Genomic DNA, 20,636 nt, shown 5'->3' with positions numbered 1-20,636 from the left:
CAGACGTGAAGTACGATAAAAATCCTACTCCTCGCAGAGCTTGTTCGCTACGTCACAGAGGCTCCTTGTATTACTTGTTACTGGTCACCAAGGACGATGTGCCTCGTCTAATGACTCATCGTATCTCACACCGGGTTTCAGTCATATTTGTACGTTCATTTATAAATTGTTTCAGCATTGACCAACTCTTGTGCAGCAGTAGCATCCGATCTGTACCGCGTATGGATTAATCTACTGTTGCTAGTCCGTGCTCTTGCTGTTTCATCATTCTTTGTTTATCGCTTTAATCTCCTCAATTCATACAGACGCCCTGAGGAGACACTTTTCAAAACAAGATCGTTTTTTTCCCTCATTCATGAGCGATTTTTGCTAGCCGCCCATAGAAGAATCTCAATGAGCAGGGCCTGATCACGTACGTTTCTTCAGATAATGCTCCACCGTCGACTTACCTCTATTCAACAGCGCCTATTTAGAATACAGAAAGACCGAACGACAATAGCGATGGAACAGTGAACGACGGATGGTGGTGAGCAATGGTGTGGAGACACTCACCGTGCGCCCGTTTCGATGTCGTCCCAAGTTCGGACTAGGAACGAAATGAGAACCTGGCGGAGGTCACCTGGATGGTAACGACATTTACGCCGACTATATATACAATGACTCTATTGCGACATTCCACCTTCAACGTGTTATTTAGAGTCAGCATACGTGATGCTGTTCCGGAATGATGCACCAGTGGGCATCGAATCAATGACCGCGCTTTCATTGCTCATGAACAAGATCAACTGTGTCACGGTGGCTTCCAAGAGATAGAAGCTCTTTGCATGAGGCTTAGTGGGTGTAATGTAGAGATTCTAGTCAATACCAAGAAGTCGCTGCTGATAATGGTTTGTCTTCCGCTATCCATGTTCAATGGTTAGAAAAGAAATGTACTCACGTCGAATAGAAGGATATGTCTAGCTGTACAGTAACTGGAAGATCACTACGGCACTTTTCACACTGTCTTTTATGGCGGTCTTTAGGCGCCCAGCTCTGACAACGGCCTAGCGCTGGGAGGTATTCCAGCGGTTCCATAGCGCCACGATGGTACTTATCTTCTTCGCACAAGTTCTGAATAACTGATGTAATATATATTGGCCATGTGGAGTCTTCGTACGTTCGAGTTTTCCATTGACGATGCCTGGGAAGGCTAATGTAGAAATTTACAGGTCTGCATCAACACAACACTGTGCCTAGGTATCAAATCCGGTGCCTCTGTTGGAACTTTGCTTGAACGATAGTGAAGAATGCTCATCGCTCTTGCAGGAGAGCATATAAATCCACTTGTCGTGAGGAGGCTAATTTGTAGGCATGTTTTGGAAGGATTGGTGGATGAATTAAGACCCGTTATTTCGTGAATTCAGCAAACCGAAGAGAATAGTGAACAATCACTCTACATTTCTAAGTCATTTTTGCACAGCTGTTGTTGAAGGTACTGACCAGAACGTCGACCGTCACAAGGACAGAAACGCTATTTTGAAGGGCCGTGTAGATTTTGGATGCCATTAGTATGTAGTATGTACTCGTGTGCGGTGAGATCATTGATGCCTTTTGAAAATTGGTCGGCATTGCAGAAGCAGTGACGATAAACATTGACTCGAAGCTGAAGTAGTATCGCGAAGCACAAGGTAACTTCCTATTGAGGATTTAATCTGGGAACGCAAACTCGATGGATTTACAGGAGTATAAAAGCATACGATTCATCTTCAAGTCAGTCATGAAATCATGATGTGAAATCCGCATGATGAATTCAATTGTGATCTCCGCGTAGACTTGGAGGCTTGCCGATATCGGTGTTCCCAGAGTTCAGACTGTGAATAATGCTATTGGTTCATCTTCTTCTGCCACGTTTTGGGTGCCATCAGCCTGGGAATTCGAACTGCGAATTGTGACACCTGCCTGCGTTGATGAGAATATCTCTGTTCCGCGCACCCATATCCGTATGAGCCAAGAACATGGGAAATAGTGTGTACCGTTAAATAATCTACTTCGAGTACTCAGTCCAACGATATTAGCGACATCGGGGATTATGGGCGGATTGCTGTTAAGCTGCGTCAAGTTGATTTGGAAAGGCTTATGCTCCACCTTTTCAACATTCCACGCAGCAAAAGATTCCTTTCCTGGTGTGACATCTGATTGTGACCAGAATATCAACATAGTTGCGCCTTCAGAGTCTCGAGAGGCGATACTACACCCGAATAGCTGGTCTACTTCAGAAGATGCCGGTTCTGTCTTGGAGGCGATAGCGGAGTCCAGCTCGAGGCTGGAATCACTCTCAGAATCCTCAATTTTGCTCTCTGAGACTGCAGCTATTGAGAACGAACAGGCTGGGGTCATTGAGGAAAGTAGTGATGGGTTCTCCGATCCTGGTGACTACGAGTTTCATATACTGGCGAAAACATTACGGGTGAGTCAGTCAGAAGTGAATTGTGTAAAAGAAAATAACAAACTGGCATAAGTCTTATGAAGTCATTTCTGCCTTTACTGAGATTGGCAGAGCGGAATCGTCTATCGCAATTCCAAACCAACGGATCTATGTCGGTAATAAGCCTGTTATGCCCTCCTCCCTCGCCAACATTCCCTGCGTTACCCTTGGCCTTCAGGGTATCTTAGATCAAATGAACACCATGCTCGGGACATCATACAGCCTGGACACCCCATCCCTCTCCTCCCTTCTCGAAGACTGCATCTCAAGCAACTATGACCTTGGCACTGCATACGGCCGTCTCCGCACGGTATGGAACACAGATAACCATAGCACCATCCAAGATGAACTGTGCAGACGTGAAGAGAATGACCGGGAGGAGCGACGAAAAGCACTGGTAGGTAACCGTATTGTCTACCCGTGGTTGCAACCTCGGTTTGTCTGGGATCTGTACAGCAATCGGGTGGTGCCAAGGTGGATCGCCGACTCGGACAAACCTCCTCAGCCAATATCACATGCATGGATGGATGAGAAAGATCGCATCAATGTGTGGACGCCTATCAACGAGAGGGAATGGCCTGTACCTATCCCGAAGGATGTCAACCTCAACTTGGTCAGGATCGAGATGTTGAATCTGGGAGTAGAGTATACGTGGCTGGATGTCCTCTGTCTGAGACAGGAGGGCGGACTGAAGGAGGATCTGCGTGCGGAGGAGTGGAGGCTGGACGTGCCTACAATCGGATCCGTGTACGAATCAGCTGATCAGGTGGTAATCTACCTGAGTGGGCTAGGGAAGCCTTTGAGTTTGAAGGCGGGCGACTTCGATAGCGATCGATGTTGGTTTAGGCGCGCATGGACACTGCAGGAGATCGGGATGTGGAACAGGATCATTGCTGGGGATACACCGGATGGACCGATGTATGCTGAACCAATAGACGAGGATGGAAACTACAAGACTGAGATACTGACAATATTTCACAGACAACTGGAGGCTGTGAAGAGTGTCCGAGGGCTGTTTGGTGCGCTGGAGAACATGCGGAATCGAGTCTCAACCAATCCTGTGGACAAAGTCGCAGGACTGGCATTCCCTCTGCGGCCCACCACAATACCAGCATACCATGAAAGCGAGTCTCTCGAGGATGCATGGACAGCACTGGTGAATGCAATGCACCCTTGGATGCGGGTGTACTTTCTCTTCTTGTATCCTGACATAGGAAGAGGGTGCAAGAAATGGAGACCGACATGGGAGCAGGTAATGACAGGGCCTCTGCCAGCAAATGCTGACTGGCTCGGGTCTGTTGATCATGATGACAGTACACATGTCGATTGGTATGAAGGGCCTTGCATTGAAAAGGGGCTTGTGCAGGGATTGGATGTAGGATCAGAAGGGGGTGATCGATACGGAGAGTTAGTTGTTGACGGCGTAGACGGAATGGCGCACACATTCAAGATCCTTGTCACTCACCAATTCCCGATACCCAAAGACACGTACGCAATGCTTGGTACTCATGCACAAGATTACGGTAACACAATAAGAGACCCGCAATATTGGGCTATTGGGCGACGACTGCCAGAGGAGAGATTTGAGAAAGCATCGGTATTCATAATGAATGACCTACAGGAAGTGAAGAGGCTGCCAAGGACTTGGAAGTTGTTGTGGAGTCTCGTAATATTCTTGTTTAATGTATATATTAAAGGAACTACTTACTCATTTTTGAGAACAACTGACCCTGGCCTACAATATGCGTAGCATATTTATGCCGAATCTCCTGGGGTCAAATCGGCTGAGATCACTTCTTCAGCTCATCTCTGTGTCATCGCAGTAAAATATTTGTCTCCCTGAATAATGTCCTCCACTTTTCACTAGATCCAGGACGAAATAGTTATAATGAACTTACCTTTGTAGTAGTAAGTACCAAAACTAGTCCTTTACGAGTCAGGTAAGAGCTAAGGAGGGATGGAAAAAGTATAATCCATATGGAAACGAGAAATTTGCAGCAAGGTAATGACGTCATCAGGATGCCGAGATTTACTATCAACGTCAACGTCCACGGACTTCTCCTGCTTGTCTCTCCCACTATTTCTCATCAAGTCATAAGAAACACTATCCAGCCGAGTACTTCACCTTTCAGACACGCGATTGCCAATCACGAATCGAGGCTTTGAGCTGCGAAGCCAGTGAAGGCGATATTAGAAAGATGGAGTGCAGAGGACTTGCGGTGTGTAGACAATGATTATGGTATTTTTTTTTTCCTAAAATTCACCTAACACGACTTCCAGCAGTTACAACCGCATCTTGGGAACAGCATCGAGACAGGATTCCAGTATGAGGCCTCCTTGAATTCGCCTACCTGGACTTTGCGCATGACGTCTTCAGCCAGAGCCTGCCAGACGAGGAGAAGCAGGTATGTTCACCCTCCACCCTATTATTGGACGTCTTAACCTTTATCTTCAATATTTGGTTACCCTCGATGATGCCAGTGCTGCGGCCCCTCCCAGCATATCATACACCCTCTACCTCAAAAACAGCATAAGACCGAGACCTGTATACACAGGACTCGGAACGTCTGCCGGCTACACTGACGGTGATTATATAATGGAGATCTCGAAGCGCACCGAGACAGTGATGGGAAGCCGATGTGGCCAGTTGTAAACATTGGCTGCCGTAGTACAAGGAACGAATTCGGTACATCTCGGTGCGTCGTATTCGCTCTTTCCGTTTCTTCTACTCACCTTTGCCCTGGATATAAAATATCGCAGCTTCGTCTTTCTCCAAACTGATTTTGCAAGGATTCATCGGTAATATCTCTTTTGGTGAAGATTTTAGGTTGAGCGAGGGTGGCAAGCTGATTGCGAAATGGATTGTTTTTTTATCATGGAGCTGCTGAGTGCATGCTATTCAATTCCCTCTTGATCTTTGAACTTATCGGACTGACCAGGAAATGCCAAGAACCACAATTGTCGCATCGATCCTGTTGTTGCGAAGCTTTTGCTGGCGCCATTGGAATATGTCTGTAACAACATGAACAAGTGCTGGTGGAAACTGCCCTATTGTATGTATCACCAATACTGCTCTTTATTGATAATCTGCTCACGCACTCTCTCATTACTAAGGCTACGATTCGAGCATCCTATCATTGATGTTTTCGCTTCGCTGGCCATTCTCGGATCGATGAGCTCGTACCTGCAAGTGATCACTGGATCAGCGGCAAGGCATCGATAGTAGCCATTATTTAGACGAAACTTTGCGCCTGTATGGAATTTTTCTCGGTGCTCTTCAACGAGTATTGGCCTTCGGCAGTTCTATATCTGACAGAGAGCTACTGCCATGCAAGTGGGTCATTTACACGGTTTAGCATCCGGACTATGAAGACGTAGTTGACTAGTTTACTCCTTCCTACAGTAGACATATGTGGCCACAGTATAGTCTAGCCTTTCGTATGGCTCTTTGTACTATCCTCTTGTTGAATAGAAAAGGTTGGGAATCAAAGTCTTGTTGAAAGAATTTATGAGCTTTTCAGAATACAGAAATTATCGTACTACTAAGTACAGGAAGCGAAGAAAAACCGGGCCGAGTATAGCTGAACGGCGAAGAGCCAGCAAGACAATATGTCTGCAAACTAAGATCGACAGATTTGGGGTGTGAATAATGCCTTGTTCCTGAACATTGATACGGTAATAATAATTAGAAGAGACGGGAAAATATATATTGTACTTCAAAGATGAGCTGATACCATGCATCTGATTTTTATTTGGTTCATTAAAGATTGCATCCTGAAAAAACTCTCAAACGCAGCGATCAGAACCCGGTTTCGATACATGAATGTATCCAGAATACCTGAAACAGCCGTCGTTCTGTGTGAAGGAACCGCGAGCTTTTGAATGTGTGTGTTCGGCTGTGATTCATGAATGTTTGACCCTTACAAAGTATTCATACTTATTGCCTTGCTGCCTCCACCAAAGTACCTACCCCGCGTTGAGCAATTGTTACGAAAGATGAAGAACCGTGGCCGCCGTGAAATTGGGAAATCTTCAGTACCCGTTTTACTAGACAATAAGTATTATTGGCACAAGTTTCAATCACCAGTCCATCCCATACGCCGCAGATCCCGCTGGCACTCCTCTGTCTCTTTCTGAATTTGACTCCAATCCTCCAGGACTTGACGGAAACCTGACCCATTTCCGTCGACTACATGTAAGAGACGGTGATACTCATGAAGCTGATGGTCCAGCTCTGCTTCTTCCTCTTCGAGCGCTGATTCTTCTTCAGTGAGCTTGCTGTGCATTGTCATGAGGGCGGAGGGCATATCATCAACGTCGTCCCTGAAACCATACAGTAATTTGTGGCATCGGGCGCGAATGAGGGATAGTTTGATCAAGGATGTTTCGATAGTTGTTGCTAGAAAGTCGTGGTGAGCCTGTCGTTGACTGTTGAGAATAGGCGGCCATTTCCGCAGCGATTGTACAAGTTCTTCTTGAAGTAAGGGGTGTATCTGACAAGGATCAGCCCGATTGAAATCTCAAAGTCGGCATTGGATCGACCGACCTCTCTAATTTCTCCCATAATTTTCTCAATCCGACGATGGCTACTATCTACTTCTTCTCTAACGGTGCCACTTTTTCCGATGCTTTCTCTCAGTCTCTGGGTAAGCGAACCCGGTGGCAATTCTTTATTTCGGGACCTTCATGAGTGACGCGATAATTAATTGTTCCACCAACGTACCTTCGACTTCCAGGAAATCTGATATTGCTTGGAACGTGGCATCCAGTTCTTCGGTCAAGCGCCGTTCTATAGACGGGTTGATTCGAAAGGACTGAACCTAAGTCTTAGCACCGAATGATATTGTTCTGGAAAGCATGAACCTGATTTGGTGCAAAGGTCGTCATATCAGATATCGTGAGACCTCCTTTGAGAGCGTCCGAGTGATCGGAGCTTGCTGACAGAATATCTTTCAGAGTCAAAGCTTCCGCGAGTACCTTGCCCCAATGAACACGTTATTGGTACTAGGTGATGCGTTGACTTACTCTGTCATCTATAGCGGCATCGGCGAGAAGATTAGCCAGGAGCTTATTACGCAAAGATACGCGACTCTGTCCAGACCGCTTAAAGTTCAGTAAAACCGAACGGGGTTGTATTGCCTACCTGGGCCGACATTCGTACGTGAAGTGAATCAAGTGATGAGAGAGAGAGAAAGAAATTACGCAAATTTCTCCCGCGCGTTTGTCACGTGCTGTCGCGTCATGGCATTTTGAGCATCTCCGGTCTACTCGGGGTACTTGCTTCGAATCTTCGCACCGAATATTCGGAGTTATTGTGGTACAAGTATTAACTAACTGGCGCAACCCGCTTGGGACTGTATCCGCAGTACCATGAACAGCGCGCATAATACCTCAAATATTCCCTGCGAAATTTGGCTTGAAATATTCAAGCTTGCCTGTATGGATGGCCGCTCTACTTGGCGCGCTCTCTCCCTAGTCTCTAGGCTCTTCTACAATCTTGCCAAAGAAACGCGATTCCATAGCGTTTTTGTGTACGGCCTAAGTCAACTAAACGCCCTATATTCGGTTCTTTGCGAGACTTCTCCGACGTACAGACGCGTTCACCATTTCTATTTCGACATGGAAGTACATCCGAACGATTCTGAGAGTTCCAAAAAGGAGTTGGCCGCCTACAGGTCGAATCGTGCTGTATTTGTGAGTTGATTGTACAACAATCCTGGACCAATGCCAATTGTGAATCTGTTTGCAGGACTTTTATCAGGATCACCTGTACGAGCACCTCATGGACATGATGTCTCCGACGCTTGAAACACTCCATGTTTATCACAGGGGGTTTTGCGGCAGCGATATGCTGCCGCCAGTGTCGCTTCCCTTCCTTGTAGAGTTGTCATTTCGTGGGCCGTTTCCCGTTCATGTATCGGAGAATGGGCACCTATTACCGGTCTTTCCTCGCCTTCGATACCTCCACTATGAGGATTTTGACGACTATCCCCCTGATTTATTTTCCCGCCTTGCTCGTCAGGCACCTTCACTTACTCACCTCTACTTGAAACCTACACGACCGTCCAGACGGCTCTACGCCGAACTGGAAAAGTCTTTGAGTAGGGCGAAGGGTGAATATCCACATCCTTGCATGCGCATGGACTTTCCGTTCTCTGTTCGTAGAGTGTACATAGAAGTGGGTCCGGAGGTGTTTTCTGTCACTAAGGGGACGATGAATCTTCACGGGATGACATTAGAGAGGCTGTCTTCTGTTACCTGCGGTGATACGAAAGTCGTGGTGACGATCAATGGAACTGATGCATAGCATAGCATAGATAGTTGTAAAGCATTCGGTGAAGAACCATGGTGACGGGTTGAAGTTTGGAAGACAGTGCGTCGTAGGTAAACGACTCCTGTTTTAGATATAAAATTTGGAGTCTGTGACTGCTTCAGCCTTTCACATTAAGTAGATGGTTACGTGTTGCGGATGCAAGGTCGCCGGAACCCAGTATCGCCCTGAATATGTGGATACCTGCGTAACATTTGATCGACCGTAGTGAGGTCTACTAGAGATCTTGCCTGCCGCTGCTGAAATGACTTCTGAGGTTATCATCACAGTGGTTCGCCTATCAGAAATCACGGCAAGACATATTTCCTTTCCTTCGTTGAAATTATGCTCAATTAATTGCCAGTAAGAAAGAGACTTGGTAGACGTACTTCGCTGAACATGGAACGCTGAAGCTAATAGGACTGTTGGATCTCTTTTCACTACGAACCGTTGGAACGGACGATGTCGAATGCGTTATGTTCCTCAACAAAATTCACCGCAGATTTATAAAACTACTCATCCAAAGAAAACATACAACTCATCTATACTTTCGTTACAATTATGATTCATGGACCTAAGGCGTCGACGGCATCGTTTGACTGTGATACCCGCTTGCCAAGAACTTCCCGAAACCCGATTGCCGCAAAATCTTCCATGAGTCCAGGATGCGAAGCACACAGGTCCATCACCAACCTATCAAACACCTCCCGCTTCTCCACGTCCACAACCACGGAACGTAAATCCATCTTCGCCCGCGCGAAAGCCCTGATCGCAGGGATGATCCTGAGCAACTGGTTGTCCTTCCGACCTCCCTCGAAATCTTTCTTCATTGGCTTGTCAGCGAGCTTGACACACTCGGAAAGCTCGGCAAAGACGAGGTGACTTGGACTGTACACGGGGATGCCATCCATTGTGACACCCATCTCCACATCCGGACGGGGATCGACCTGCTCGATAGTGACCCGGCACCAAGGAGCATGCTCGATGCACTTGGCAAAGATGTACCCGCCACCGGAACGTTTCGCCAGGAGTCCTTCCTTGCACAACTGCCTCCGTAGGTCTGCTACATCCGAGCCTTCATGGACTGGGATGACAAGGAAATGGATTCGGGAATCCTGAAAAGAGAAAAAGATGAGCTCAAGATAGTTTGATGAACGGATTACTGACCAATGGGAGTTTGGAGTACCCTAGGACGTACCAGGGTACGTCGCCAGGCCCAGTGAGATAGCATGCGTACCCAAGTGCACGGATACAGATCGGTAGATCATGTATAGCGGCTTTGAGCAGTTGGGACTGTACCATGGCTTTGCGCAGCTTGGACTGCTCTTTTGCTTGATGCAAATGCAGAGACGAGTAGAGAACATCTGGCACACGCCTCGCAGCGATAGGTATCTTGGTGAGAGGAAGGTACGCATCAAAGAGAGGCGCTTGGGGTGCAGAAGATAAGTGTGCATATCCGGGAGGCAACAAAGCGAGGTACTGCGCTACTGATATCGCGTGAGGGAGGGCGGTGCAGATATCGGTTAAGAATTGGAGGAAAGGACGTCGCTGGTTGGAGTGGATGAACCAGGGCTCTCGTTTCGGGTCTTTGGCGAGGTAGGCTTTGATAGCAGCGACATCTTGGTGCATGCGACCTTTCCTTGTTTCGTGTGACTCGATAACTCGGGGAGAGGTGTAGCCATGCATACGGCGCTGAAGAAGGAGCTGGAAAGGAAGGAGTGCAATATCGCCCGGCTGCACGAGGAAAAAATTGTGCGTCCCGACAAGGCCGCAGTTGAAGAACACTTTGCAATAGTCGACGCGTCTCTGAGATGGTGGCTCGTTGATATTCGGTGGCTCTTCATCTATGAGGTCGATCCCTGTGGGGTTCTGGACGTCATTCGTGTACACGAGGAGTGTATACTTTGGGTAATCCGTGGTGTCAATACGGAAGCGACGATTTGCATGGGCGAGCGAGTTCGTAGCCGACAGAAGTGTTTCCCAATCTCCTTCGATGTGGATGTCAAGATGCCACTAGAAGAGGAGTTAATAACAATTATACATTTGCGAAAGCAAACGTCATACCCTCGTGTGCCTGCTGGCTTGCAGGAGATACCAGGCGAGATCTCCATTGATGGCTGCGGGAACACCGACGGTGCGGAAATGCAACAGTGCTGCAAGCGCGGCTCTATGGATCAGAGGGATTTCATCAGTACATTCCTTCATGGTGGCTAGGATGGTGGTCGTGAGATAGCGAAGAATAATGGGTTCCACCATTTATATAGCTCCTTCGCCACTAACCCAGCGCTTAAACCTTGTCTATGTGTCGTAAGTTGCGGTTGTGTGAAAGGAAGATCCCCTTGTTTGAACAATACAAAGAATGAGCATGTCTTTGTTCAAGCATCTGCAAAGTCGGACAAGAGGGTCTTGTATTCGCCAGACATGGCTTTCAATGAAGGAATCCGATGCATCTAACTTGTATTTCCAATTTCGCAGTGTGGCAACGAACATTCCAATGCCTCTAGGCCCAGTAGAAATAATGACCATCATTGAAGCACCTCCGAGTGACTTCTGTTACCCACAAGAGGGTCCATAGGGTAGAGCAGAGCTAAATATTGAGATTTATTACCGCAGAAACCGAGCTGAAGTCAGTACACGCACCATTGTCTGTTCGCCCTCCGACCTTCACCTTGCGAAATGTCGAAGCAGACCCATTTACAGGTCAACTTGCTCTCGTACAAACATCCGAATACCACGCGAATGAAGGCAAAATGAGAACCTCAAATTTTCTACGAACTGCATGAGCAAAGGAAACGCGAGAAATACCAATGAATTGTTGGGCTCACCTTTCTCGTCGAATCGCGTAATTATTACCAACAGCGTTCATCATGTGCCATATACGAGTATACCAGCACTGACACCGCTGCGACAGTCCTTGAATAAGACGATAATTTTTCGCGAATGATCAGGGCAGATACAATGTCCTCCTGTATAGTGCCACTGGTGCTACTGACATCCAAGTCGAGAACACGGCCATAAGACGAGAAGAGAAAAGAAAAGAATCTGGCAAGAGCAGAGAGTACACCAAATTCTGAGGGGAAGAGACGCGGTAGTCGAGCACAGCGACGAATGCGTCTGATGCTGTGGTGGTCGATGTCCAAGATGATGTCCTCGCAGTCACGCTGCCATACGGGCCTTCCGCAACTCTCTCTGGAACCAACAACATCCTCTGCCTATTCCTCTCGTGTACACTGGCTTCCTCGCCTTCAGGTCCACATTTTCAGCGTGCAATACACAACCGGAACGATACTGGAGATAGATAGATAGCATTCGAATACCGAAAAGCAAGCACACCTTTCAATTTTTCTAAGTCCTTCGAATTCTGCGGCTAATGAGGCCTCTCAGGACCCTTCTAGCGGCCAAACTCTGATGATCTGTCGAACTTTGACCAGACCCTGGTTTAATCCTTACTGAGGATAACTCTTCCACCACGCCTTGATACAAGTAATACTTGTACGAAAAGTTTAAGTCACTATTTCATCGATAGGGTGGTCGTTTCTGCTCTGACGCCCTTTATTTGTCGCGACAAGTTATCCTTTCACAACCGGTATATCCGGGTACTATGCGAATCCATTGATAGGTGCTCATAAATATACTACACTTCCATTCACACGGCCCCAGGGAAAGAAACAAAGCCATGCTCATGTGGCGTGTTTTCCTCCTGTCCAACCTTCATCCTCTCATTCTCGCATTCGTCTCCCAGAAACTATGACTGGCAATAAAGCCTTCAGGACTAGCGTCGTCCGCAGTGCCGCCGTCGCAATACTTGAGTCCTTGCAAGCCCTAGACGTACATTGGGCTATCTATGGTGATCTGGCATGGCATCTTCTCTGTGGTTCAGCGACCGGCGGCTCTGTGGGGTTTACTTTATTACTCTCCATCATACAAACTAATTTATGCAATGCTAGTGGCGACTGGACGTCCATGTCATGGGTGATACTGCGACCCTCGCGTATGCAACCGGGCGCTTAGCGAGCACGGATCCCCGGTTCTCTCTGACCAAGCAGGCCTTCAATAGTAAAGCTGCGATGGCTTATACTCACGATGTGCTCAACGATGGGTCGCCGACGAAGAAGCACGAATGTCGGGTCAACTTTGTTTGTAGTCACTTGAGAGACTTGTTCATCGTCAAGGACCTTCCCCTTCTTCCTATTCAATTGATTCTGTACCGACACATGGAGGCCCATTTCCAAAGGTCGGAGAAGAGATTGAAGAAGGCCATGGACAAAGTCATCGTGATTAGTGAGGCATATCTGCGTCTTCCTAACCTACCACCTTCTGTATGGAGCCTCACTCCTGCAGAGCGACCACTGTTCCTCGATTATTTAGCTAAGATAATGTCTGCATTACCTGATACTGCAGATTTATTGGCCCGTCTTCATCCTGTACCACTTCCTGTCGCCACCATGTCGCCTGCTCCACCTCCCATCGTATCAGCTGCAGAGTCCGATTCGACCAGTGTCGTGGAGATTTCTTCTTCATCTGTCCAGGAACGAAAACAACTGTTTCACTCGGAAACCGTTCTTGCTGCTACACGTACCGTATCATCGTGCATTCGTCAGCAAGGACATGACTGCTTCCTTGCCGGACCAGGATATGTTCCTTGGTACATCATGGGTTCGCCTATTGTTCCAAAGGTATGTCCGCTAACTACCTTAAATTGCTCCTTCGCACTCAAATTTCAAAATACAGAATGATCGCATCGACTTTTTGGTTATTTTGCGTAACGACAATTCCCTTGGCTCGCTTCAGCGCATTCTGTGCAGGCAAGGCGTTCTGAAAGCAAGACAAGGCGCTTTTCAGCATTACGTGGTATGCAGCGATGGAAAATCAAGATTCTGTAAGGTCACCTTGGAAGAAGTTCCTTCGTCAATGGGCTTGCGCCCTGATGAATCCATTGGGACATACTTCAATGAATTCTCTATCGTCAACCAAAGTTACCTATTCTCCACCATGCTCACATATGTCATCTCTCGAGGATTTCCGATGAAGAAAACGACGTACAATAATGTTGTGGAAGCTCTAAAGCTACTCCATCATCGTAATGTTGACGTTCGTGCGGCATTCGAAGACGTTGCAGAGCTCGATCAGCTGGCTTTCACCTGCGTGGCTGCTCATCCTGAACTCAGAACGTATTTCGATATCATTGGCTTTCAGTCCGCCATCATGCCCACCCTGCCAGCTTCTCTACCAGAGGTAGATGTCCAAACAGCATGTGATTCGACACCGTCCGCACAAATCCCAGCGATCAGCGAAAAAGGTGGACTCGTATTTCAAGCAGCCGCCGATGCTACGCGTCTCCTCCGAGACTCGGGCTATTCGTGCGCCATTTTCGGCAGCGCTGCTTGTTATCTCTACGGGAATCGACGTCTACCCAATGTACGTATACCCACTCTTACCGACTTAGGCCAAGCTGATGCATTACTTCAGGACGTTGATATCCTCGTCTCGTCCTCGGTAGAGGCGGAAGTCGCCAAGCGCTATCTAGTCGACCAGGACCCTCTCCACTTTTACCTCAGAAGGGCTAAGACGCCCGGGGCGACTTACCAAGTCTTATGGTATCGGCAGCGTCTAGATATCGGGGAGAAAGTTGTGACCAAGCGTACCAAAGTCGACATTGTCATGGCTGGCACGATGATGCTGCCGTTCTTATCAACGAGATCAATTATCGTGAAGGAAGCCTTAACCCTCGTTCCCCTCGAGGTGCTTCTCCTGCACAAGCTCCAGGGATGGCACGATCACATGACAGCGCCCGAGCCGCACAAGCAAAAAAAGCAGACCGTCGATGTAAGGGACGTTCGACGTACCCTCAAGATCGTTCTCCGGAGCGTGTCGGGAACTGAGAGATCGTGGGCTCGTGTGGCGCTGAGTTTCTTCCAGGAGGAGTTCCAACGCCTTACAACGGATAGGGTGAAGCTTTTCTGTTCTGCATTTGCAGACTGTAGGGATGATTGGTATCGGCTGGGATTTGAAGTGGCGTAAACTGTTATACTCGTGGATTTGGCTCTTTAACGATCTACCTTCTTTACTGGTACTATGCTACTGCGTGCTTTGTTCTGTATCGGCTGTCTTCATGCATCACACAACCAACGATCCTTGATCAGTTCTGCAGCAGACTCTTAGTCTTCGGGGCGGAGCGGGAGCAAGAAAATCGACGAAAAGCTCCGGCTTTCATCCATGAAGGTTGCCTAGTTTCGTTACCCACCCGTTTCGTGAGATCTTGCCCGTAGCAACTACACGTGCTCACGCCAGAACGGATGGGGACGAGACTAAAGGTTGCCTTGTATTAACTGATCAGAGGACATGACGATCCAGTGCGTAGCCCGTACTGAATTCATCAATTTATTTGTTGCTGAACTTTCCACGGACGGGAATTTCTTAAGTAATTTAGCGAGCCTAGAACTATATGGAGTCGCGCTCTGGGCCTTCTTGGTCACAGGAGCTAGATCGTCTTACAAAAGGCAGCTGATGGTCAACATTTGTCTCGGTGAAGATCTCAATATCGACCAGCTATCCGCACGATTCTATTCTATCAGCAGAGTCTATTGGGAGCAGTCTTGCTATGGACTGCTAGCCTCTGGGGCCGAGGCGCTTCTTCTATTTCCGACGTATTAGACCACCCTAATGCCCTCATTGGCGAGATGTTGAGGAAGACGCGTCCACGCAGCTTGTCCAGAAGGCTAGGACTTCCCGCCTCCTTTTATTTTGAATAGTAGGGCGACGAAAGATGTCAATTCAAATAGTTTGTTTCAACGCTTCTACACTGCGACCGCGGACCGGCACTACCAGGCTCCAATCTCAAAACGGGAAATTATACCCACTTTGAGCAGGAAAAACGAGTTTGTATATCCATTTGCGAGACAACCATATGAACATCTATATACGTCAAGTAACAACAGCCGTCGAGCGATGATGGTAGGTAGATAATATTATATGACACGGTTTTGCTTAAAGCAAGTTGGTAGACCACTGTCGTGCGGCAAGAAGCTAGCTGTATCATCGGTACATCGTTGTTCAGGGAGACGACACATAAAACATCACACCTACTGATGAGGGTCAAGTTTTAGATAGAATGAACACCATCAAACTGGCTCAACGTTCGAGAGCTCGACAGCAACCAAAGTAGAGGCAGAATTTGAAGATAGACGCCTGTTTCTGTGCATCCCTAATCGAATCTGCAATAAATTATGTCCCCACTTGAGCTTCATCACTGTCATATGTTGTTCTCTGAATGCCGTGATGGCGTCCCGAGGTCCACCCAAAACATGTATTAGCGAGAGCATATGTAAGACCACACTAGAAGAAGATCGACCGGTATCAACGACACTACCGCCTCTCTATCTCTGTTCGGGACGTGGTTCTGTACAGAGAAGACGATCAGACATATACTCTTCCCATAGAAACCGAAGAAAACTTACGACTCCACTGTACACTCAGAATGAGGTTATCATAACCGAACCCATTCATCTTTTCCATCGCCCTCTGCGCATGGGCCCTTTCATCGAAGCTAACAAAGGCAAAGCCCTTGCCAGCACCAGTTTCGCGGTCTCTGCCAACATACACACGCATTATTCTGCCAAACACCTGGAAGAGCTCCCGGAGATCGTTCTCTTGCGTATCTTCGCTGACATTTGTGACACGCAACGTAGGGTAGTCGTCCCTGTTGCCACCGGAAGAAAGTCCGCGCATAGATTCACCTGGCCTGCTAGCCCCAGCGCGCATTGAAGGTGGTACGTACTTGCCTCCCGTTGTGGCAGGCGCAGCAGGCGTGGCATCGCTGGTTAGACCATCATCGGGTCCTGCACCGGTGTCTGTTCCTCGCATTGAGTTATTGAATTGGGCACAACATGAAGGCATCTCACCAGGGTTATCAAGAGCACCCAACGTATCTTTGTAGGGACATTTCGCGGTGAAATGGTCACCCTTACAAATCCTACAGTTGACCTTGCCAGCACCGGATTTTGCGAGCTTGCTCTTCATGCTCTCTTCTTGCGTGGGCTCAGCATCAGACGACTGTAAATCAAAAAGTATAGCAATCCACAAGGTGGCACAAGCAGAAGCGCGAACCTTATTCCCGACGCTCAGCTTCAATCCCACATTTTCTCCAACTGTCGTCGTTGCACGATCAGGACCAGGCTTGTTTCCCCGTTCTTGGCCGAATTTCGCCCATTTTTGACGCTGTGCGATTTTAGGATCCACAGAAGCTTTTTGGAGGGTCCGTTTGATTCGTCGGGTAATCTGGTGAAAAATTCAGGAAAGGATGGGAAGGCAGAATAGATCGCTACGTACCTTCACCTTCTTTCCCTCATCGTTCAAAACATATTCTACAGTTGTTCGGATGCCGTTCTCATCGACGGAGTCGGATATTTTCTGTACTGGCGCCTCTATGGGAATGTTAGCGACTATTGAGAAGGTTCAGTTAAGCGATCCGCACCTAATTCGTCAATTTCATCGGCCCAAGACGTTTTTATTCTGAAATCATGGTTTCAAGAAGTTCATTTGGAAATAATATTTGCACATACGCTGACATCGTGGAGAGAAGTGAAGAGTTGAGGGAAAGCGCTCAATAATGACCTGGTCGGTGCCGATGTCGATCTTTGTCTCTGTTTGATTCCAAAGGCCATCAAATAGAGGCCTAATCTCTCGAGCCATGTACACTCTGTACAGTTACAGTAGTAGTTTCAATGTTTGAACGCACGACGGTAATGTGCACCACGAAATTTCGCCTTTCCGACCGACGGAGCTGTAATTACCACCTTACAAAAAGGTTTGAACAGTAAACCGATATGTAATACATAGTACACAACGCTCGTTCCTCCCCTCAATCTGTCTTAACCCTCCAAGATACCCAATGTAGGAGAACATTGGGGGATCTTGATGTTAATATTAGGATTCAACAACTCCAGGTGTTCTGGTGTGTAAGGTGGGTATCGGGCTGTTAATAACGCCTCCAACCTACGTAAAACTTTTATGTTAACACGAGTAAAAGACAAAACAAGTACCACATACTCTAACGGCATGTCTATTGATGAACGCAGATAACTGAACGATTCAAAACCGTATCTTCCCGCTTGACGACCGTCTATTGATACAAGCATAAGTGTAAGACTGCTGCGCGCCAAAAAAAAAATACAATGAATATACGCACGACCAGATTCGCCTACTCCTCCAAATGGTAGTTCGGCCACTACAGGAAAGGTGAGCCGTTGTTTTAGAATCACGCGTTTTACATACCAGCTAATTGTATGAATGTGTCATTATATACTAGGTTTCCACTCGTTGTGCCATCCCGAACTGAACACAAGATATAAGTACAAGGCGCTTGGTAACAGTGTCATAGCTACGCACTTAGGATCTTAGTATCCTCGTTTTGTGTGAACGCATACAAAACCAATGGATGGTCCCTATCACGGTGGCGCCTAATGTTAACATAAATTTCCCTTATCCAAAGAATATGCTCACCCTTGAGACACCAACTCGCACGCGTCCTCAAATGTGCCAACCTCAATGACGGGCAAGATAGGGCCGAACAGTTCGCCCTCCATAAGAGCGTCATCGGGTTGAATGCCAGTAGCAATGGTGGGCTCAATTTTCAATCTGTCCACGTCTACTTTGCCCCCAAGTACTATTGTGCCATTCGTCCGCGTCAGGAGGGAGTTAAGTCGTTCAAAATGGTTCTTCGACACGATCCGGGCGTACGAAGTGGATTCCAAAGGCGAAGCATCTGAGAAAAATGAGGCATGAGCTCGCCTGAGTGCTTCCACCACTTTGGTCAAAATATCGTGATTTCCATTGGTAGGAACTATGAGATAATCTGGAGCGACACAAATCTAGAGGGCGATGTTTAAGAGGTAAGACAGAAGACGACTGAAGTAAACTAACTTGGCCACAATTGGTCACTTTCCCATACATAATCCTCTTCGCAGCAACGTCGAGGTCGTACGACGGATCTAAGATGACGGGACTCTTACCACCTAACTCCAGGGTGAGAGGAGTCAAATGTTTCGCTGCAGCGGCTGAAACGATTCGCCCGACGTGTCCGTGGCCTGTGTAGAAGACTGTAGACACGGGTTACGACTTATCAATCGCTTTGTGATAGTGACATACTATGGTCCCCTGCCAAAGATAGATTAAGATTAACTCATAGAACGAAATGGCGTGCAGATAACGCACATTTTAGCTCGAGTATCTTTGTGGTCTCAGGAACGGCGCCCAGGATGACTTGGTATGCCTCCGTATCGAGGTACTTGGGAACAAGATCCGCCAGAAGATGACCGGTATAGGGAGCTATTTCGGAAACCTTAATCGCACAACAACACCCTGCAGATATGGCGGCGATGAGGGGTTGCATTGACAATATCAGGGGGAAGTTCCACGGCCTGTGAGAACTGCGTATCAGAATATAGATTAGTGAAGTAAACCGGTCATACGGACACAATCACGAGTACAACACCCTTTGGTGAAAAGTATACTTTGGGACTCCAAGCCTTTTGATTATGGTCAAATAAGTCGGTCTTGTGCTCTGGCTTCGCCCACTCGGGAAGGTTGGTAGCCGTAATCATTACACGCTCAAGGATGGGGCTTATCTCGTATGAGTAAGCTTCCATGGCCGGTTTACCAACATCCTAACGTGCGATTGAGAATTCGTTGACTGGAAATAGGTTGATACAGCGTACATTATAGAGAGCCTGGGCAAAAAGATCCTTGTTGTCTTGTACCATGCGAGCGACTTGCAACAGCTGTTGTTGTCGCCATGGAATGGATATCGTTCTGCGCGTCCGAAAGGTTGCTCTGAGCTTATTATATATCTATGAAAAGTCTTTCAATCCTATCGAATCAGATAAAGGAAAAGTATAGCACACACCTCAGGTATCTTTGCAACGGGGGTATAACTCGTTCCGTTCATCCTATTAAGGGGGGGGGGATTGATGGTTGACAAGTGGAAGACGGTGTCATTTTATAACTACTGGAGTTTGGTTACGGTCCGCCATGCCAGGTGATGAGTTCGATGATAACATTAAAATCAGACGGACAGACGGAAGTCACGGAAGGAGTTTGTAGCTGACTAAACGTATAAATCGGGCCGGAAACATTGGGTTTGCTCGAGCCGAATGATCGTAAGCTTCGCTGAGGTTCGTTCTCAGTTGATGATGAAGGTCTGGATTGGTGACCCGCAACACGCCTCGTAGTGGGCGAAGACGCGGGGGTACAGTACTCTACTGCTATGTATGACTGTACCGCTACTCGTTGTAATACTAATCTACTTGTCAACTCTATGGTATGTAAAACTCTCGGGTAAAATTATATGTAGCTTCGTGTGTTTTAGGTGTCTATTCTTCGTTGCGAAAATCATTGTCTAGGGAAAAGAGATAGAGAATAAATAAAAGGTTCGTTCTAAGTAATAATAGAAGATTACTCTTTAGAATCTTATCTCGGCGATAGTTCTCACCCGTTGTCTGCACTATCGTTCTTGGGTCCATCCAGAGCAAGTAACAGCTACCCTTTATAATTATTGACCTTTGCGACGATCTCGGTTTGGTTAGGAGTTAACAGTCACCGAGATGTCTACGAGAGCCGCCCGTGTCGGTGATCCTCTGCTGTATCATGCCTTCCACGCTTCAAGCGTCCAGGTGTAGTTGTCATGTACTGACAGCGGTGTTGAGGACCAAGTAGCACCGGTTGCCAGTGTACTAGCTATTGAATTACTACCGAATTCCTTCATTTTCAACGTTAGGACCCATCGACATCTCTCAAATCAATGTATCGTCCGACATCAACGCAAGCCGATGGCCGTAGCTATTATTTGAGGTTACCTATACTGCT

At 47.3% G+C, this 20,636-nt stretch overlaps 8 protein-coding genes across 8 annotated transcripts; 4 read left to right on the top strand and 4 right to left on the bottom strand.

Moving 5' to 3' along the window:
- Positions 1-2,666: 2,666 nt before the first annotated feature.
- Positions 2,667-4,214, top strand: EV420DRAFT_1270972 (uncharacterized protein; the record flags this gene model as incomplete). Its single annotated transcript, XM_060467611.1, has 1 exon — positions 2,667-4,214. The coding sequence occupies one exon, from the start codon at positions 2,667-2,669 to the stop codon at positions 4,212-4,214; it is 1,548 nt and encodes a 515-aa protein (XP_060330038.1).
- A 2,288-nt stretch (positions 4,215-6,502) lies between these two features.
- On the bottom strand, positions 6,503-7,132 carry EV420DRAFT_475802 (uncharacterized protein). Its single transcript, XM_060482291.1, has 2 exons — positions 7,011-7,132; positions 6,503-6,957 (listed from the first exon to the last, which is right to left on the bottom strand). Exons 1-2 carry the CDS (start codon positions 7,026-7,028, stop codon positions 6,541-6,543), a joined length of 435 nt encoding a protein of 144 aa, XP_060330037.1. The 5' UTR covers positions 7,029-7,132; the 3' UTR covers positions 6,503-6,540.
- A 617-nt stretch (positions 7,133-7,749) lies between these two features.
- EV420DRAFT_1764677 (uncharacterized protein) lies at positions 7,750-8,848 on the top strand. Its single transcript, XM_060480790.1, has 2 exons — positions 7,750-8,158; positions 8,214-8,848. The coding sequence occupies exons 1-2, from the start codon at positions 7,835-7,837 to the stop codon at positions 8,769-8,771; spliced, it is 882 nt and encodes a 293-aa protein (XP_060330036.1). The 5' UTR covers positions 7,750-7,834; the 3' UTR covers positions 8,772-8,848.
- A 70-nt stretch (positions 8,849-8,918) lies between these two features.
- Positions 8,919-11,103, bottom strand: EV420DRAFT_1547068 (uncharacterized protein). Its single transcript, XM_060473332.1, has 4 exons — positions 10,839-11,103; positions 9,942-10,787; positions 9,164-9,889; positions 8,919-9,106 (listed from the first exon to the last, which is right to left on the bottom strand). The coding sequence occupies exons 1-3, from the start codon at positions 11,028-11,030 to the stop codon at positions 9,341-9,343; spliced, it is 1,587 nt and encodes a 528-aa protein (XP_060330035.1). The 5' UTR covers positions 11,031-11,103; the 3' UTR covers positions 8,919-9,106; positions 9,164-9,340.
- Positions 11,104-12,281: 1,178 nt separating this feature from the next.
- Positions 12,282-13,598, top strand: EV420DRAFT_475598 (uncharacterized protein). Its single transcript, XM_060482289.1, has 2 exons — positions 12,282-12,668; positions 12,722-13,598. Exons 1-2 carry the CDS (start codon positions 12,522-12,524, stop codon positions 13,508-13,510), a joined length of 936 nt encoding a protein of 311 aa, XP_060330034.1. The 5' UTR covers positions 12,282-12,521; the 3' UTR covers positions 13,511-13,598.
- Positions 13,599-13,979: 381 nt separating this feature from the next.
- EV420DRAFT_1271018 (uncharacterized protein) lies at positions 13,980-14,795 on the top strand (the record flags this gene model as incomplete). The annotated part of the gene is made up of 2 exons (XM_060467614.1): positions 13,980-14,192; positions 14,244-14,795. 2 exons carry the CDS (start codon positions 13,980-13,982, stop codon positions 14,793-14,795), a joined length of 765 nt encoding a protein of 254 aa, XP_060330033.1.
- A 1,186-nt stretch (positions 14,796-15,981) lies between these two features.
- On the bottom strand, positions 15,982-17,435 carry EV420DRAFT_475667 (translation initiation factor 3 RNA-binding subunit). Its single transcript, XM_060482290.1, has 6 exons — positions 17,336-17,435; positions 17,248-17,285; positions 17,103-17,197; positions 16,676-17,051; positions 16,232-16,624; positions 15,982-16,173 (listed from the first exon to the last, which is right to left on the bottom strand). Exons 1-6 carry the CDS (start codon positions 17,341-17,343, stop codon positions 16,151-16,153), a joined length of 933 nt encoding a protein of 310 aa, XP_060330032.1. The 5' UTR covers positions 17,344-17,435; the 3' UTR covers positions 15,982-16,150.
- Positions 17,436-17,644: 209 nt separating this feature from the next.
- On the bottom strand, positions 17,645-19,621 carry EV420DRAFT_1271322 (aldehyde dehydrogenase; the record flags this gene model as incomplete). The annotated part of the gene is made up of 11 exons (XM_060467630.1): positions 17,645-17,768; positions 17,823-17,895; positions 17,962-18,000; positions 18,048-18,107; positions 18,162-18,217; positions 18,276-18,643; positions 18,696-18,871; positions 18,921-18,929; positions 18,987-19,192; positions 19,248-19,438; positions 19,490-19,621. Coding segments are annotated over 11 exons (1,434 nt in total), but the record flags the coding sequence as incomplete, so codon positions are not given.
- Positions 19,622-20,636: the final 1,015 nt, after the last annotated feature.

Source organism: Desarmillaria tabescens, assembly GCF_030435595.1.
Source record: "Desarmillaria tabescens strain CCBAS 213 chromosome Unknown EV420scaffold_20, whole genome shotgun sequence".
NCBI classification, from domain to species: Eukaryota; Fungi; Basidiomycota; class Agaricomycetes; order Agaricales; family Physalacriaceae; genus Desarmillaria; species Desarmillaria tabescens.
This window is presented reverse-complemented; position numbering and strand designations above follow the sequence as displayed.

Bases quoted from the DNA above. Each gene is read 5' to 3' on its own strand.
- EV420DRAFT_475598 (XM_060482289.1), top strand. From the start codon at position 12,522: ATGACTGGCAATAAAGCCTTCAGGACTAGCGTCGTCCGCAGTGCCGCC. The intron at 12,669-12,721 runs GTGGGGTTTACT...ATGCAATGCTAG, and splicing joins GTTCAGCGACCGGCGGCTCT to TGGCGACTGGACGTCCATGT.
- EV420DRAFT_475667 (XM_060482290.1), bottom strand. The intron at 17,052-17,102 runs GTACGTAGCGAT...ATTTTTCACCAG, and splicing joins ATGAGGGAAAGAAGGTGAAG to ATTACCCGACGAATCAAACG. The intron at 16,625-16,675 runs GTGAGATGCCTT...TGCGAGGAACAG, and splicing joins GGGTGCTCTTGATAACCCTG to ACACCGGTGCAGGACCCGAT.
- EV420DRAFT_1764677 (XM_060480790.1), top strand. From the start codon at position 7,835: ATGAACAGCGCGCATAATACCTCAAATATTCCCTGCGAAATTTGGCTT. The intron at 8,159-8,213 runs GTGAGTTGATTG...ATCTGTTTGCAG, and splicing joins GGTCGAATCGTGCTGTATTT to GACTTTTATCAGGATCACCT.
- EV420DRAFT_1547068 (XM_060473332.1), bottom strand. From the start codon at position 11,030: ATGGTGGAACCCATTATTCTTCGCTATCTCACGACCACCATCCTAGCC. The intron at 10,788-10,838 runs GTATGACGTTTG...CTCCTCTTCTAG, and splicing joins AAGCCAGCAGGCACACGAGG to TGGCATCTTGACATCCACAT. The intron at 9,890-9,941 runs GTCAGTAATCCG...TTCTCTTTTCAG, and splicing joins GGTACTCCAAACTCCCATTG to GATTCCCGAATCCATTTCCT.